This window comes from Canis lupus, chromosome 15, assembly GCF_011100685.1.
Source record: "Canis lupus familiaris isolate Mischka breed German Shepherd chromosome 15, alternate assembly UU_Cfam_GSD_1.0, whole genome shotgun sequence".
Lineage (NCBI taxonomy): Eukaryota > Metazoa > Chordata > Mammalia > Carnivora > Canidae > Canis > Canis lupus.
The window spans coordinates 35,293,603-35,311,690 of NC_049236.1; the positions used below are offsets into that span (position 1 = coordinate 35,293,603).

The window sequence follows — 18,088 nt, forward strand, 5'->3', positions numbered from 1 at the left end:
ATATTGCACAAAACCTTAATTCTGCTCTAAGCAATCTAATTTGCTGTTTAGCTCACCCATTTTTAAAAAAATTTAATACATGGAACATATGTACCTGGTCAAAAGAATCATATTAGTTCTGCATCCTGATCTGATTTCCAACTCCCAAAATCAGGCAGGGAATTGTTTCAACCCTTTAGCTGCTTATCTTGGTATTCACTAACATTTTGCTAAATTACACTAATTTTAGATATTATCTGACTTCCCAACATAGAAGATGAGGATTAAGCTCTTTGACAACACTGTACACACACACACACACACACATATATATTCATGTTCCATTCTCTCAGTACAGTTTACTAAGTTTATTGGTACATATCTATTAAAGGGCCAGTTTGTCCTGACAACTTCTGAAGGACTTATTCTCCCTCTTCTAGATACAGGGAATTGTGGCAATCTGGCAGTCTAAGACCATCTAGCTTTTTTCCATTTAAGGATTATTTTCTATCAAATTTTGTGAAATACATATATAAAAGTGTCTATTTAATCTTAAGAGTCTACAACTGAGTCACACAACAATCTGTGACAGATTGTTTTCCAAAAATGGTTGCAAAAAAATTCTGGTTCTCTATACTGGTACAGAATTTTGCCACTCTTCTATCAAGAAGTACAGTTTAATAGCACCTGGGTGGGCAGTGGTTGAGCATCTGCCTTCGGCTCAGGTCCTGATACTGGGGTCCTGGGATCGAGTCCCTACATCGGGCTCAACTCAGGGAGCTTCCTTCTCCCTCTGCCTATGTCTCTGCCTGTTTCTCATGAATAAAACCTTTAAAAAAGGTATAGTTTAGGGGTGCCTGGGTGGCTCAGTGGGTTAAACCTCTGACTCTTGGTTTCCACTGATGGATCAAGGGATTGAGCCCCAGGTTGGGTTTTGTGCTCAGCATGGGATCTGCTTGAAGATTCTCTCCCTCTGCCCTTTCCCCACTCTTGTGTGTACATACACACGTGCTTTCTCTCTCTCTCCAACATATCTTAAAAAATAAGTATATTTTCCTCTGAATTTGAGGCCTTTGTATTTGTCTCAATGAATAAAGTGACACAGAAGCAATGATTTTAAGATTTTAGGCAGAGCGAGAGCGAGCGAGTGTGAGCAGGGGGAGGGGCAAAGGGAGAGGGAGAGAATCTCAAGCAGACTCCCCACTGAGCATGGCGCTCAATGTGGGGCTCAGTCAAGGACCCTGAGATCATGACTTGAGCCAAAATTGAGTTGGACGCTTAACCGACTGAGCCACCCGGATGTACCAATGATGCCTGGTTTCTGAGTGCTACAGTCTGAATGTGTCCTCCCTCCCCAAATTCATGTAAATCTTAACCCTCAAAGGTAATAGTAGGTGGGGGCTTTAGGTGGTGTTTAAGTCATGAGGATGGTGCCCTCGTGAATGCAATTAGTGCCTCTAACAGACTCTAGAGAGATCCTTAGCTCTTTCCATCATGTGAGGACCCTGCAGAAGTCAGCAGTCTGCAACCTGTGGTCAGGAAGTCAGTAGAACTTGACCACACTGGCACCCTGATCTTGGGCTTTTAGGCTCCAGAACTGTGAGAAACAAAAGTTTGTTGTTTATAAGCCACCTGTTTTCAAAAACCAACCTCTGTCCTCCTGAGCCAAAACATAATACAAAGACAGACTTTGGGGACAAAGAGGAATGATAGTTTTATCATTTGCCCAGAAAGGACGGGCATATTTGTTGGGTAAAGGAGATTGCAGCAGGCTAATGCCTTCAAAATTGCAGACTCGCCCAAGGTAATAGGCTGAGAGATTTTATACGAAAATATAGGATCTGGTTGCTTTTTTTGTTCTAAAGATTTTATTTATTTTTTATACAGGGAGCAAGGCAGCACAAGCAGGGACAAGAGGGAAGGGGCAGAGGGAGAGGGAGAAACAGGCCCCCTGCTGAGCAGGGAGCTGGTGGTTGGGCTCCATCCCAGGACCTGATCATGACCTGAGCTGAAGGCCAATGCTTAACTGACTGAGCTCCCCAGGCGCCCCCTGGGTGATTTTGAGAGGAATCTGGTACATGCTGCCAGCCAGGTTTGGTCATGTCTTCAGGGTGTGGTCTCATGACTAGTGCTTGTGCTGGCCATCGGAGTCTACACTGAGGTTGGCAAAGATCTCAAGATGGATACTGAATTCCTGGAACAGAAGGTTCTACAGAAAAACAGTGAAGGGGAGGAGGAGGCTTCAAGAATGAGAAGAGAAAAATTTGTTCAGTTTAAAGTCAAGGTTTGCTGAAGCATTAGTGTGTTCATCTTAATTTCTATCCATCTTTACGTTTCTATAGTGGTTTCACATCCTGTATGTGGTATATTATTATAGTAGCCCAAATGGACAAGGACCCTGAGGCTAGGTTGGAAGACTATCTGGTTTCCACCTGTCTCTGTCTCTTAACCCTTGCCCAATGGCCACATGGAAATTACCCTTTATTTTTCACAAAAAGGGGCCTATGTCTGTAGCTGAGTAGTTTTTTTTCCTTTTTAAAGTTTGCCTTTGTTTTTAAAGATGTTATTTATTTATTCATGAGAGAGAGAGAGAGAGAGAGAGAGAGAGAGAGAGAGGCAGAGACACAGACGGAGAAACAGGCTCCATGCAGGGAGCCCGATGTGGGACTCGATCCTGGGTGTCCAGGATCACACCCTGGACTGAAGGCGGCACTAAACCGCTGAGCCACCCAAGGCTGCCCCGCTGAGTAGTTTTCTTAGTCTTGTAGCCCATATAAGTTTGAAGGTCCAAAGGTCTATTTTGTACTGTCCTGTATCTTTTTAGTCCAAAATGCTACAATTATTTTAACTTCTCACAACTTATGTGTCAATTTATAAACAACTCCATTAGACAAAGACCCATCAGGAAACCTTGTTAAGATAACCTCTTCTCTACATTGGGATTCTCCTGAGGCTGCTGAGATACATCCTTCTCAAGAGTGGCAGCAACATTTTTGGTTCTTCATGCTCTTCCAGATGATTGCCACTTCTGCAAAGCAAGCAGCCACTATCAGATAAATGTGTGTGAATGATTCCAAAAATCCCAATTCCTGCCCTTTGAGCTGTTGGGTACAGAAGAGCTGTCCATGCCAAACTCAAGTTTAGAATCATGAACTAACAAATGTTTTAAGCCACTAAATTTGAGTGGTTTGTTACAAAGCAAGAGAATTTGTAATGAACAGAAGGCATTAATACTTTGAAAGCCCTTGTATGTCCCTCCGTTTGTATCTTCTTCCTTCCTACTCTTCCAGAAGTAACTAGAATTCTAAATTACTTACTAATAATTCCCTTGTTTTTATTTTTTTAAAGTTTAATCTACTTAAGTAATCTCTACACTTGACATGAAGCTTGAACTCATGACCCCAATATCTAATCACATGCTATTCTGATGGAGCCAGCCAGGGACCTGTCCCTTGCTTTTTAAGTTAATTTCACCACCTAAGTACCTCTCAATGATGTATTGTATTTATGTTTTCAATAAACAGGTTAAGTCATACTTTTGAATACTTTGGGGTCTGCTTTTTCACACATGACTTGAATCAACAAAACTAAAAGGCAACCAACAGAATGGGAGAAGATATCTGCGAATCTGATAATGGGCTAGTATCCAAAGTTTATGAAGAACTTATCAAACAACACCCCAAAAAACAAATAATCCAGTTAAGAAATGGGCAGAAGACATCCATAGACACTTTTCCAAAGAAAACATCCAGGCAGCTAATAGACCCATGAAAAGATGCTCAACATCAATCATCAGGGAAATACAAATCAAAACCATGATGAGACACCACCTCACACTTGTCAGAATGTCCAAAGCTAACAACACTGGGAACAACAGATGTTGGCAAGGATGTGAAGAAAGGGGAACCCTTTTGTACTGGTTGGTGGGAATGTGAGCGGGTGCAGCCACTGTGGAAAACAGTATGGAGTTTTCTCAAAAAGTTTTGTAATGATGTGGATGGAACTACATGGTGTTACGCTAAAGTGAAAAAAGTCAGAGATAAATACCATGTGATTTCATTCATATGTAGAACTTAAGAAACTAAACAGATGAACATATGGGAGGGGGAAAAGAGAGGGAAACAAACCATAAAAGACTCTTAATGGAAAAAAAAAAGGCTCTTAATGGTAGAGAAGAAACTGAGAAACTGAGAGGTGATGGAGGGAGGTGGGTGGGGGATGTGCTAGATGGGAGATGGGTACTTTTCATGATGAGCACTGTTTTGTACATAAGTGATGAACCACTGAATTCTACTCCTGAAACCAATATTGTACTAGAATTTAAATAAAGCTTTGAAAACAACAACAAAAAACACCAGACACCCCCAAAGCATCTTTTCTCATTTACTGGATACAACATCTACTTTCTTTCAAAATATTACCTTTGGGGTGGATATTTTTCTGATGCCTGGATTGTATTTCTTTGCCTCCCCTCAGCCCTAACAGTGTCTGACTTCTTAATGTACTGGAGATTTTCTGCAATTATCTGTTGATCCTGGCTCTAAATTCATATTTAATGGTAGGGAATAAAGTGTCTACCCCATGTATACATGTGACTCAAAATTAGTGGGCTTCACTGAAGAATGATGAAGTGGCAAGCAGGCTTTTCACCAAGATACAACCAAAAGTTGAGTATCTGCAATCTTTTCTCTAAGGCCAATTAATTTCTCTGAAGAAAACAACTCTGATAGAGGTTATACTCATGGCCAGCATTGTGGGAACATGATTAGGGAACCCACATTCAGAATACGTATTTTCACTTAATCCATATTTTTAAGCCTATATATATTTAACCCAGGCTTTCTGTTATTCCTGGTACCCTGTTAAATCTGATCTTCCACTTGAGTGGCTCAAGAGAATTAACCTCTGGCCTCCTGCTCAAAAAGGTGGAAGGAAAAAAAGTGGTCACCTGACTTAAGTACTTAAGTAAGGGCAGAAAAAAGATAATTCAATGATTTTGTACAGAGACTTGCAACCAATCTTTTTAATGTCCCAAGTATCATTTCTGAATAAGAGCACCAATCTCTCTAGGTAAAGAGCATCTTTTCTGGATACCAGCCTATCTCATTGAACTGCCTTTTGCAGGCACTCAGATTAGAGCTTCCTTGGTTCTGGCTCTGCTAATAAGTCAGTCTTTCTCTACTTGCATTTTGTTTTCCAAGAATTTATTGAATTCTCTTATGCTTTGATTTCTTGCTTCCTGTTTGATTTATCATTGTGTGGCTACACTTTACTGTTATTTTACTAAAATTTCAGGAGAGAGACAAAATAATAGTCTGCAGTTTTAGTGGAAAGTCTTCAAAGGGAATTGTAAATAATCCTGAAATATTTGATATGGAAATGTTTTCCATGCATTTCCCTTCCTAGATTTTATTATTTTATTAGATTTTATTTATTTATTCATGAGAGACACAGAGGGGAGAGGCAGAGACATAAGTAGAGGGAGAAGCAGGCTCCCTGTGGAGAGCCCCATGCAGGACTTGATCCCAGAACTCTGGGATCATATCCGGAGCCAAAGGCAGACACTCAACCACTGAGCCACCCAGGTGCCCCCTAGAAGTATTAATAAATCCTGTTAGAGACTTCTTAACAAAACAAATGGATGACCAAACACTGAACAAATAGGACTCTGAAATCAAATAAATGGACATTTTTAATGAAGGTCACATTTTAATATAGTTTTAAAACACTTCCAAATATAACCACAAATTTAATCAGGAAAAATACCTGAAAGGAACATGTATCTTAATTAACCACTGGTACATTATTTTAAAGAATTATTTTCCTGAATCCTTGGCTTACTTCATTGGGTTTATAAAGATATAAACCTCCTGATTTTTTTCATTTGAATTATTTTGTACTAAATATAGTTTTTCCCATTTGATAACTATAAATAAACCTGTTGACAAAAAAATCACATTTTAAATAGGGAAAAAAGTTTCCCTTAATAAGTTGGTAAAGACTGTAAGTTGATACTTTTAAAATTCTGATTTACTATAAAGTAGCAATTAGTAAAATCCACACCCTCCCCTAAATTCAGCTTTCTATTGCAAAAATCTTTATTAAAAAATGTACTCTGAGTGCAATAAAATCTCCATCTTTGTTTTTTTTTTTAAATCAACAAATAGACATACCAAAATAATTCATCATGACAATCAGCAGATTTAACAGCATCAGGTTTGCTAAGGAAAACATTACTGTGGAAGGCATCTAAGGAGTCTAAAATGGTTTTGTCGTGGCAACAGGCTTCAAGCTGATGCTCATACTATTGTTAAAAAACAGCTTTCCCCCCCTTTATGGTGAAACATCAGTGCATATTCCTTTACATATTAAAAAACTTAAATTTTTAAAATTATAAATTTGCTTTAAAATAGTTTAACTCACCTTGAAAACACAGATTGGCTATGATAAATCCATTATTTAATAAGTTGGGTATTTCTAATGACCTAAAAGAAAAGGACTAAAACTCATGGAAAAGTCAGGAAGTTCTAATGTAGGTCAGAAAAGAGGGAGAGGAGTCTGATGCTTTTTGTGGAATGGAAGAACAACAATTTTAATATCTATTTTAAAATACTGAAACATTTTAGGGGTCAGTCTCTACTACTTTTAAAACACAGCAGTAAACCAAAAATATTAAAACATGAACCCTATCTCATTCTCAAAAACAATTTTCTGCTACATACATAAATAAAAAGTGCTTGTAACTAATAATATACAACACTAAAAAATAAGTCTTGAAATTTCACGTAGGCCTATGTCTCATTGCCAGCAATGAGTGTTATATGCTAATGGTGCCATAATATTCACAAAAGACAAAAAATATATATTCAATTATTATTTCCTATGGTTCTAATGTTATTATACCATTGAGCATAAAATAATCTTTTACATAGTAATTAAAACAAACAGATTATATTATGGAAAAGTAAAAATGCAAGGAAATCCTCCTTAGGGATTTCTGAAGATTAAGTGTTTATACTAGTTCATAATGAAAAACATGAATAGAACACAATTCTGGAAAAAAAAAAACTAATTTATTTGTTTGTAAGATAAAATGTAATGAGTGATCTTAGTTTAGATGCCAAGAAGTGATAGCTTAAGGTGTCATCTTAACCAAGAATAAATTCATAGTATTTCTTACTCACTTAAATAAGACAGGAAGGGAAATTCTAATTCCTGCTACCTGCCAGTCACTTAAAAAAATTCTTAAGAAGTTAAAATAAAAAAAAACACCTTGGGTTTTTGGTTACTCTTTAAAGTCAAAATTTCCTGATACCCTGGAAGCAATGAGTTCAATTTGGTATCTTCTTGTGTTCTGGGGAACAGTAAGGTTTGTAGTGCTATTTCAGCCTTCAAATGCTGTGACCAATTATCTGTGAGTTATAATCTGCAGGCTCCATTTTTAAAATATGTGGGATGACACTGTCAATTCGTACGTTGCCGATGAGACCTTTGAAAAACAATTCTTCAGTGATGGTAGCATTCATCAGTCTCAATGCTGGCAATCTGAGTAGTAATCTGGATAACCTAAAAGTAAAAGAAGGGAAAGGAAAAAACAAGAGTGTAAATCAAAAAGAAACTTAGAAAAATATGAATAATTTTTGTATGTATATTGGTTGTGGTCTAGTTTAACAAAGATCTGTCAAGAGTTAAAATAAAAACTTAAGTATTTTCAAGCCTTAGAGGGTATGACAATCATCTGGATATAAATGCAGTTGATAGACTTTGTAGGAAAGCCTTGCTCTTAGCTGCTAGACTGTGTTGCCTCTGCCTGGCCATATGGGCCATGGAACTAAGTTACTTATTTATTTTTAAAAAGATTTATTTGAGAGAGAGAGAGAAAATCTCAAGCAGACTCCCCAATGAGTGCAGAGCCTGACAGAGGGCTGATCTCATGACCCTGAGATCACGACCTGAGCTGAAATCAAGAGTTGGACACAATCGGCTGAGCCACCCAAGTGCCCCACCATGGAACTAAGTTATTAAAGCAGAGATCAAATTATATACTTAAGAATGGCTTAGAGACTCAGTTGAGGTTGTAAGAACAGCAATGTTTTGTGTTATCAAGACACATGGGGCTCAATGGTTATCAAAAAACAAATGGAAATGGTAAAACAGGCAGTAGTTATTACTGGGAAGAGCACAGAATACAAATCAAGACACTGGTTCAAATCTTAATTCAACGACCTCCCTACTTATGTGAATGAGTGTTAGCCACTTACTCCTGATTTCTCTGTGTTGTGGTAAAGATCAATGAAATGATTCCTACCAGTTTCTATGCTACTGAGGATTTTAAAGGCAAAACCATACATTGCATAAGGTATAGGTTGAAAACTGCTATCCAAAGATAATTTATTATTTTTAAACAAATCAGAATATAAGAAACTGAGAGAATTCCAGAGATCAGTCGAAGTATGTGGATCCTAATGGAACTGAGGTCAGCAAACCAGCTGTATGTCAAGGAGGAAAAATTTAAATACTACATTTGTACATTGAGATATAAAACAACTTTCAAACTTTAAAAACTGAGAACAATCATAACAAAACCAACAATAAAAAATCTAACTTTCCAAAAAGCTTGGGTATGTGTAACCCTCCTGTATTCTAAGGCCTTGCACTCTAACATCTGAGACCAACTGAAAAGAGGATTAAGTTACTTTCTTGTAGCCACTACTCTCCTCAAACTACCCAATTCTTGTCTGTTCTACCACCTGAGCTGCAGCAATAAGACTGGTAGGAAAACTGGTTAGGTAAACTAAGGATGGTTTTCATGATGGAACTGGCTTATAAACCTACTATGTAGTATCTGTAAAAAATTATTTTATGTAAAACATTCTTTTATTAATATGAAGCATGTTAAATTAATAATAGTAAACACATTTATATAGCCCTTATATCGTACATATGTTACATGATATGCAATATAATACACTATACAATAGGCACTGTCCCAAGCTATTTACATACATTAACTGATTTAATCATTGCACGAATTGTGGGTACTATTATCTACATTTTACAGATAAAGAAACTGAAACACAGAAGTTGAATAACTTGTCTAAGGTCATACATATAGTGAGTGAGTGACTGGGTCAGGAGTCAAGCCCTGGTCTTCTGGCTGTGACAGCCATGTGCTTACCTACTCTCCAATACCATCCCTCTTCAAAAATTAAGTTTGATCTTATAAAAAAATTTCTTTTCAAGGGAATACCTTGGTATTCAAGAAATACCTTGGTAGAAATACCATAAACCAAATTCCTAAATTATTTATAAAATAGTCAAATGGTGTTTTTATTCATTCATTCCTGTTTTTTTCCCTTTCACTAACATCCTTTACTTCATCTGAAGAAAACAGAGTTTGGGCACTAGAGTCAGGCAACCGGAGTTCCCAGGTAGGCCTGCTACGGGTGTGCAACCTTGAGCAAGCTAGGCTTTCTCTGCTCAAGTCTCCTATAAATTGTAAGAAATGCCAAGAAATACTACCTGTAAATCACCTACAACAATGCACTTCTGCTTTTAGTAGCATTAACTATTTCAAAGGTCTGCTGACTAAAAACACTGATTTACTCTTAGAATGGAAAATAATGAAGTAATAGATTCACAAAAAGTTTTAAGATGGATTTAATTAGATAGTATTTAACCTTTAGATACCTGTAGGTGTCATCAGGATATGTTTTGGTTATATAATCTTGGAATTCCACATATGCCTTTTCTTGAAATTTTTCTATTTGTTCCATGTTCTCTAGACCTGGATGATCTGAAACATTAAAGAATGTATGTTACCCTAGTTCTGAATCTCATTTAATAAGGAGAGGTGAGATAGAGGGGGTGGGAAGTATGATTAAAAAAAAAAAAAGCACTATCTTATGCATGGTTCTCTCACTCCACAAACATATTTAGTAATTCACCTACTAAACGCCAGACACTGTATTTTAAACCCTTTTTTTTTTTTTAAATTAAAGATTTTATTTATTCATGAGAGATACAGAGAGAGAGAGAACGAGAGACAGAGAGAGAAAGAGGCAGAGACACAGGCAGAGGGAGAAGCAGGCTCCATGTAGGGAGGCTGACACGGGACTCAATCCTGGGTCTCCAGGAAACCTGATCCTGGAGACCCGTGATCAGGCCCTGGGGTGAAGGTGGCACTAAACTGCTGAGCCACCCGGGCTGCCCTTTAAACCCTTTGTAAAAAAGTTATTTATTTAAAGATTTTATTTATTTGAGAGAGAGAAAGAGAGAGAGAATAATCAAGGGAGGGGCATAAGGAGAGGGTGAAGCTGACTCCCCGCTGAGCAGGGAGCTCAGCTATGGGGCTCTATCCCAGGAACTTGGGATTGTGACCTGAGCAGAAGGCAGAAGCTTAACTGACTGAGCCACCCAGGTGCCCCTGTACTTAATACCCTTAAAACTATTTTGTTTCATATACATTTTCTAAAACATAAATGACATCACTGGTTTCTACTAAAATAGTTTTCTCTATTCCAAAAGCCATGGAAGGGAGTTTGATCATTTTGCTTCAACAGGAACAAAAAAATAAAATGAGCTTCGTTAAAGAAGCACTTAAAAAAAAAAAAAAAAAAAAAAAAGAAGCACTTTAATCCAGTGAAATATTTGCAGATTATATTCTATGCTATTTTTTTTTTTCATAAGAACCACCTCATCATTGTTAGGATCACTGCTAGGTAAAAATATACGTCTGAAATTATCAAACAATGCACAGTATCTCTATCAGAAAAACTATAATGCAGAAAGAGGAAACTATATAAACATTTCAATAGTCACTATAAAATTTCACAAAAATGGGAATAGTAAGAGAACTTAGGCAATATTGAAAAACATGGGAAACTGTTCTAACAAGAATAAAAATTAAATAGAAAATATTGGTAATATCTAATAAAATTGCATTAAATCAAATTTATGTTCTTTCAATTTTATTTTATTTTATTTTTTCGTTCTTTCAATTTTAAAGAAAATGAAGGTGGCAAATTGGCTGTGATTAAAATGGAAGTACATGTTATTAATTTACATGAAATACTGTAAGAAACAGGAAAAAAAAAAGCTTTGTCATACTGGTATCACTGAGTTTAAGATGCAAGGTTCCTTAGGTAATTTTATATCATGTACAGAATAGAAATACATACCAAAATAAAAAATATAGGATCTGAAAGAATAAATTTTTCTTATTCATAAATTGATCATTGAACTGTCATTTTACTATGTGAATGCTAGAAACTGGCAGGAAAATAAGAGACATTTTTCTGTTGGTAACTCTAATAAGAGGTTCTAAGTTTAACCCATTAACAAACCAATACTCACCTTTGCCTTCTAATGATGCCTACCAAAATATGCCTAAGAACTCAAATGTTGTTGTGGACATAATTATGTCATTTGAATGATTTCTTTCCTTTTCGTACTTAGATAAATGCCTACCATCCATAAAATCCACTGATTTAAAGTGTGTAATTCAATAGTTTTTAGTATATCCAGAGTTGTGCAGCAACTGTCTTTATGACTTGAATTTTATAACATGTTTGTCACCCCAAGAGAAACTCTCCGTCCATTAGGAGTCACTTTCTATGTACCCCCACCCCTTAATCCCTGGTAGCTACGAATCTATTTTCTGTCTCTACAGATTTACCCATTCTAGACATTTCATATAAATGGAATCATATAAAATGTGGTCTTTTGTGACTCACTTCTTCCACTTACTGTACTGTTTTCAACCATGGTGTAGCATGTATCAGAATTTCATTCCTTGTTTAAAAAATTTTTTTTTAAAAATTTATTTATGATAGTCACACAGAGAGAGAGAGAGGGGCAGAGACATAGGCAGAGGGAGAAGCAGGCTCCATGCACCCGGAGCCCGATGTGGGATTCGATCCCGGGTCTCCAGGATCGTGCCCTGGGCCAAAGGCAGGCGCCAAACCGCTGCGCCACCCAGGGATCCCAATTTCATTCCTTTTAATGGCTGACTGATTCTCCCCTGTATGTGGATACTACATCTGGTTTATTCATTTGTTGATGGACACTTGGGCTGTTTCCACTTTAACTGCATCATTTCACATCCCCACCAGCAATGTATGATATTTTGATTTCTCCACGCCCTCAAATACTATGTGTTACAAGACTGTATTTATTTATTTAAGAGAGCGAGCGAGCATTAGAGGGCACAAGGAAGGGAAAGGGCAGAGGGAAAAGCAGATTCCCCACTAAGCAAGGAGCCCAATGTGGGGCTTGATCCCAGGACCTGAGATCATGACCTGAGCTGAGGGTAGACGCTTAGCAACCTGAGCCACCTCGGTGTCCCACAAATACTATATTTTAAAAAAGAAGTAAATATTTATGTACCTGGACTGAAGAGTACTATTGCCTTCAGGTAGGCATATTCATATCCATCAATGCAGAGTTTAACCATGCTGTTACAGAACTCCTGTAGCTTAAAGATGTGCTCCATCAATAATTTTCTTCTTTCTGTTGACATTTTATCTTTAAAAACAAATAAATAAATGACAACTTCTAGTTTTTGGCTAAAATTTTTTAACCAAGTAATTCCTTCTCATTAATTTCTAGCTTTGAATATAACCAACCTGTCAGTGTTTAAAATTAAATATCTCTGCAAGTAAAGATGAAACTAATTAGTGATCTTCAGCCGTTGCTCATTCAAGCAAAAACAAACAAAAAACAAACAAAAAAAACAAGCTGTTAGCAAAACAAAACAAAATCCCAGCAAATTTAGTGTTTCAAGATACACCTTTGAGAAGATAAGCTGTAAAGATAACCTCCTGAAAAACTGGCCTACAAAAGACCCAAATTTCGATAACAAGATTTTATTTAAGTTTATAATTGGTTGAAAAAATGAGCAAAAGCACCTTGATGTTTTAAAGTTACTAATACTACTAAAATAAAAACAAATACTTAGTAAAAAACACTGCCAAGACCAAAGAAAAGTTGATATAATAAAGTTTCATAAAAAATTTTATTGTGTTTACGTTTAAAATACATCTGATTAGCCAACTATAGCTTTAGTGAAGTAGGCTATTTATAATCCTTTACAAATTCATGATAAATGAATCAAGACTAGGAGTCCATAAATAAGATGGAATAGTGTTAATTCTAGCATATCTACTGTTAATGATGCGGTTAATCAATCATCTTAATGACTTCTCTGCCCTCAAACAGGAAGTGGAAGCAGATGATTTAAAAATAATGTAAAACAATGAGAAATGAGACATGCTAAGGAAATAAAACATAATTCCCAATTTGGAAATTATTCCTAAATTCAAAAAGCAGTTCTTCCCATTTGAGGATGGGACATGCTCATGGTTAGTCACAAGCCAATTTAAAGTTAAACATTTATAAATCAATGATTCCCTGTTTCTTCAAATAAAGCCGTAATTACCATGGCATCAAGAAAAGATAAAAGAGTAGACTATTCTGTGACTCTTCAGTACTATTTACACAAGAGAATACATCCCAATGAACTGATTAAAAAAAAAAAAAAAACAAAAAAAAACAGCCTATGTTGGGATTCAAAGGACTATAGTAAAAAAAAGTTTGAAAATTGGTGGGAAGTATGTATTTAAAAATATCTGATCACCTCTATGTAAGCTAACCCTGGATTCTTTGGTACCTATGTTCAAGTATGCAAAAAAATCACAAGGCTTAGTCAGAAGCAGCCTGTCAGACTTAAAAATATAATTTTTTCAGTTTTGTTATGCTCTTTTGAAAATATTTTTAGGTGACTAATGGATGAATTCATCAAAATGTAAAAGTTACCTCTAGTAAAAAGGCTGTTGGTATCTAAAACATTAATTAGCTATCTGATTTTAATGATAATATAGTTTGTAGAACTGACGCCCCCCCTCCTCTGATAGCCTGGAAAAAGAAAATATAAAATGTTCCTTACCCTGTTGAAGGCTACTGTGAAGACAATTGACAAATGTTGCTAATATAGTTGCCACATTCATCACTTGCCAGCACTGGGCAAGACCAAGAGTAAAAAGTTCATTCCAATAAGCTTTCACCAATGATATGCTATTTTCTTGCCTATTAGAACAAAACACAACAAACATGTATCAGATATTAACATGTATTTTATAAATTTTACAACTGACTCTTTTATTTAAAAATATTACTGAACTGGGGATCCCTGGGTGGCGCAGCGGTTTGGCGCCTGCCTTTGGCCCAGGGCGCGATCCTGGAGACCCGGGATCGAATCCCGCATCGGGCTCCCGTTGCATGGAGCCTGCTTCTCCCTCTGCCTGTGTGTCTGCCTCTCTCTCTCTCTCTCTGTGACTATCATAAATAAATAAAAAAAAAAATTAAAAAAAAAAATAAAAAAATAAAAAAAAATAAAAATATTACTGAACTAAAATTATCCTAGAAAGATCACTGGACATGGACCTGATCAATTGCCTTTTGTGTAACATAGCAATCGATGAAGAAAACTTAGAAATTTAATTGTTAGCTAGCTTATTATTTAATCAGCCAGTTTATAAGAACAGTTGCAGGTAATTTTCAGGGGCACCTGGCTGGCACAGTCAGTTTAGTGTCTGACTCTTGGTGTAAGCTCAGGTTGTGATCTCAGGGTTATAAGACTGAGCCCTTTGTTGGGCTCTGTGCTCAGTGTGGAGTCTGCTTGAGATTCTCTCCCTCTCCCTCTGCCTCTCCCACTTGCGTGTACTCCCTAAAATAAATAAATAAACCTTCAAAAGCAAAACAAAAACAGCTGCAGGTAGAATTTGGGACTAAAAATTGGGGCTTTAATTCTACATTTCATGGAAACAGATGGAATAAAGATTATTTTAAACAATATTAAAAGCAAAAGCATACATTAAAAACTTTCCCAAGTTTTTTCCTGCTTTAAATGAAGGCTAATGTTTTTTAAAGAAAAGGTAATTGGAATGAATTGATGATAGATAAGCAAATGATTTCCTGGGAGAAATGGTTTATTCTCTAAGTTATGTTTCAGATGTGATATTGGTATCCCTATAACATGACATACTGAGGATTTTGCTAGGAGTAATAAAAATAAGAAAGGTCCCTCTCCTGAACTTCTGAATAAGAAATCTCAAGAGCATGAGAGAGTAGAAAAAATACTAGAATATAAGTCAACCAGGGTTTTAAAACCTAGATCATCCACTGATTATCCATTTGAAATCTGGCTAATAAGCTTCCCAGGTCTCAGCTGCTCAGCTGTATAAAATGAAGAGAAACTGTATGTCCTATACCCTGCTCAGAGTTATTATGAGATATAAGAATTATGTAAATAGAGGATGACATAAAGTATATGCCAGGCATTATTCAAGGCACTGGAGAAATAGCAATAAACAGGAAGGATTAAGTCTGCCTCCATGACACAGAAGGTAAACATAAAAAATACCATTTCAAATATTTTATATAAATATTATACACACATGCAAATGGTTATATATACATTAAGTTACCTTCAGGTAATAAAATTCTACATTACTATAAAGTAGGGCGATGTATTAAAAATGGGGGGGGGGAGTGTTCAGGTAAGGGGGCTAGAGAAGGCCTGTCTGAGGGGCTGACATCTGAGTAGAGAAAGATGGCAAAAACTTAAAAAGATCTAGGGTATTGCTAATTTCTTATGGCAATCAAAATCTATTTGAAAGTGAAGTTTTAAATGAAAAAAAAATCAGTATTTTCAAATCTCCAAATTAAAAAATGATGTAAAATTTAAATCTTAAAATCAAAGAAAAGAGAACAAGATACTATTTTCATGTATCAGAAAAGACAGCTAAAATCAGAATTTTTTAAAAAAAAGATTTATTTATTTATGATAGAGAGAGAGAGAGGCAGAGACACAGAAGGAGGGAGAAGCAGGCTCCATGCCGGGAGCCCGATGTGGGACTCGATCCTGGGACTCCAGGATCGCGCCCTGGGCCAAAGGCAGGTGCCAAACCGCTGAGCCACCCAGGGATCCCCTGAAATCAGAATTGAGGAAATATGCATTCATTCTCATATAAGCACTGCTGATGTTAACTGACTCAACATCTTTTTGGAAGACAATTTAATAGTCCCTATCTATCTAAAAACTAGAACATACACTCTGTTAGACTCAGCAATTCCACTTATAAGAACCTATTTTATAGAAATACACAAAGTAGGTAAATTATATATTATATTTACAGTAAGTACTGCAGCACTGGATAGAGTAACAAAGAAAATTAACAAGAACCCAAATGTCTACTAATGAAGGATGAGTAAATCAATAGTAGATCCTGTAAAAAAGAATACTAAGTAACCGTTAAGAAGAATAAATTTACATGTGTTGACATAAGAAGAAATCCAACTGTAAAGAGAAAGACAAAGAATAGGATATGCAACTGTATATTGGATTGCTAAAATAGGGAACTGAAAAGGCCTGGTAGGAGGACACCAAATTGTTAATTAGTGGGGTTAGTTACCCCTGGAGGATGAAGTTTTACTTTATATTTCTATACTACGACATTTATTTTTTAAAGATTTTATTTATTTATTTATTTATTTGAGAGAGAGTAAGTGAGAGATTCTTAAGTTTTAAGGAGGAATCAGCTAACCAAGGTAATTAGTGGACACAGGACAAGAAAAGGAACAGAGCTAACTGATTAAAAAACAACGACAACAACAACAACAACAACAAAAAAAGCTCTTTCTGGTCTGTGCTACTACTCCTCGTAGTAAAGAAAGTACTCTGACTTTGTTGTAGAAAGCTCAGAGAAAAGGTTAAGGAGTAACCGTGCAGAGGATGAGGAACACCAAAATTGTTATGAGTACCTCAAAAGAAAAAAGATGAAAAGTGGCAAATGAGGAATAAGCCATCATACTATTTTGTTTCCAAAGGAACACTGAAAGAACTAAATATGGAGATTAATTACAGAAAGATAACTATATCTATATCTTCATCCAAAACAAAACCTCAAATATCCTTGTAGTACAGCTAGCTATGCTGTTCAAATGTCTGAACATTTGAAGGAAAGGAAAACAGCAAGTCCTTTTTAAAAAGAAGATTCCTAAGAGAGTGAAGGAAAACAAGCACTGATAATCTAGTTTGTAGCAGCACTAGATAAGGTGATATACACTCAACATCTCAGCTATGTAGCCTCACCAGCAAGAAAGCATTTCTGCTCTTAATTCATAAACGTAGAAACAGAGCTTAGTTAAGTAGCAAAGCTCACAGATGAATAAATCCGGAATTTGAATCCAGCTGTTCAAAATCTATGCTTTTGTATAAATCATTAAAATTTTAGCAAATAAAATGCTAAAGTCCAATTTCTTAGTAGAGAATCCCTATTTACAGCTAATATTCTGTGACAGTAAGAGCATGTTTGCTATCAACTTTTTTCTGTTAAAAACAAATAACTTGGACGCCTGGGTGGCTTAGTGGTTGAGCGGCTGCCTTTTGCTCCGGGAGTGACCCTGGGGTCCTGGGATCAAGTCCCGCCCATATTGGGCTCCCTGCGAGGAGTCTGCTTCTCTCTTTGCCTATGTCTCTGCCTCTCCCTGTGTCTTTCATGAATAAATAAATAAAATCTTTATAACAAAAACAAAAACAAAAATAACTATTGTAATCACATTATACTATCTAATTTCAAAACATCTTTCCTTTGAAAAGCAAAAGTTGCTAATAAATAGGTGTCATTGAAGTACCAGTTAGGTATGCTGAAAGGAATGCCAGTGTTATTTAATAAAGGCATTAGGTTGCATAACAGTAAATATGTCAACTTCTTTTACAAATAGCTATATGTATTCTTCTCTATTCTTCTATATTGTTAAGTTCTTTAAAATATGTACATAATACTCATAATTAGGGATCAGATAATTGTTTATACTATTTATCTGATAAAGTAATGTGACTTTGGAAAGTCACTTATCCCTGGGGATACCCTAACCATTTGTCTTCTATGCAAATAAACCCAAGGCATTATACTTTACCTAGCAGCATCTGTTTGAAAAGAAGGCATTGGAAAAGTAGTCAGTGATAAGGCATTAGAGCTTGTTTTCAACCCATGTCTATAGTAAACATTATTTTGTCTCAGTGGGATTTTAAAAGATATATCCTTCA

General features: G+C 36.2%; 1 protein-coding gene across 2 annotated transcripts in view; it reads right to left on the bottom strand.

Moving 5' to 3' along the window:
- Positions 1–5,666: 5,666 nt before the first annotated feature.
- Positions 5,667–18,088, bottom strand: part of NR2C1 (nuclear receptor subfamily 2 group C member 1) — a 46,092-nt gene continuing 33,670 nt past the window's right edge. The window contains exons 11-14 of one of the 2 annotated variants that reach the window (XM_038558670.1): positions 13,925–14,064; positions 12,367–12,504; positions 9,670–9,775; positions 5,667–7,545 (exon numbers count right to left, since the gene is read on the bottom strand). In XM_038558670.1, the coding sequence (XP_038414598.1) occupies positions 7,371–7,545; positions 9,670–9,775; positions 12,367–12,504; positions 13,925–14,064 (559 nt within the window). In that variant the 3' untranslated portion in view covers positions 5,667–7,370. The remainder of the gene's footprint in view (positions 7,546–9,669; positions 9,776–12,366; positions 12,505–13,924; positions 14,065–18,088) is intronic. The other variant, XM_038558671.1, reaches the window with a different exon arrangement.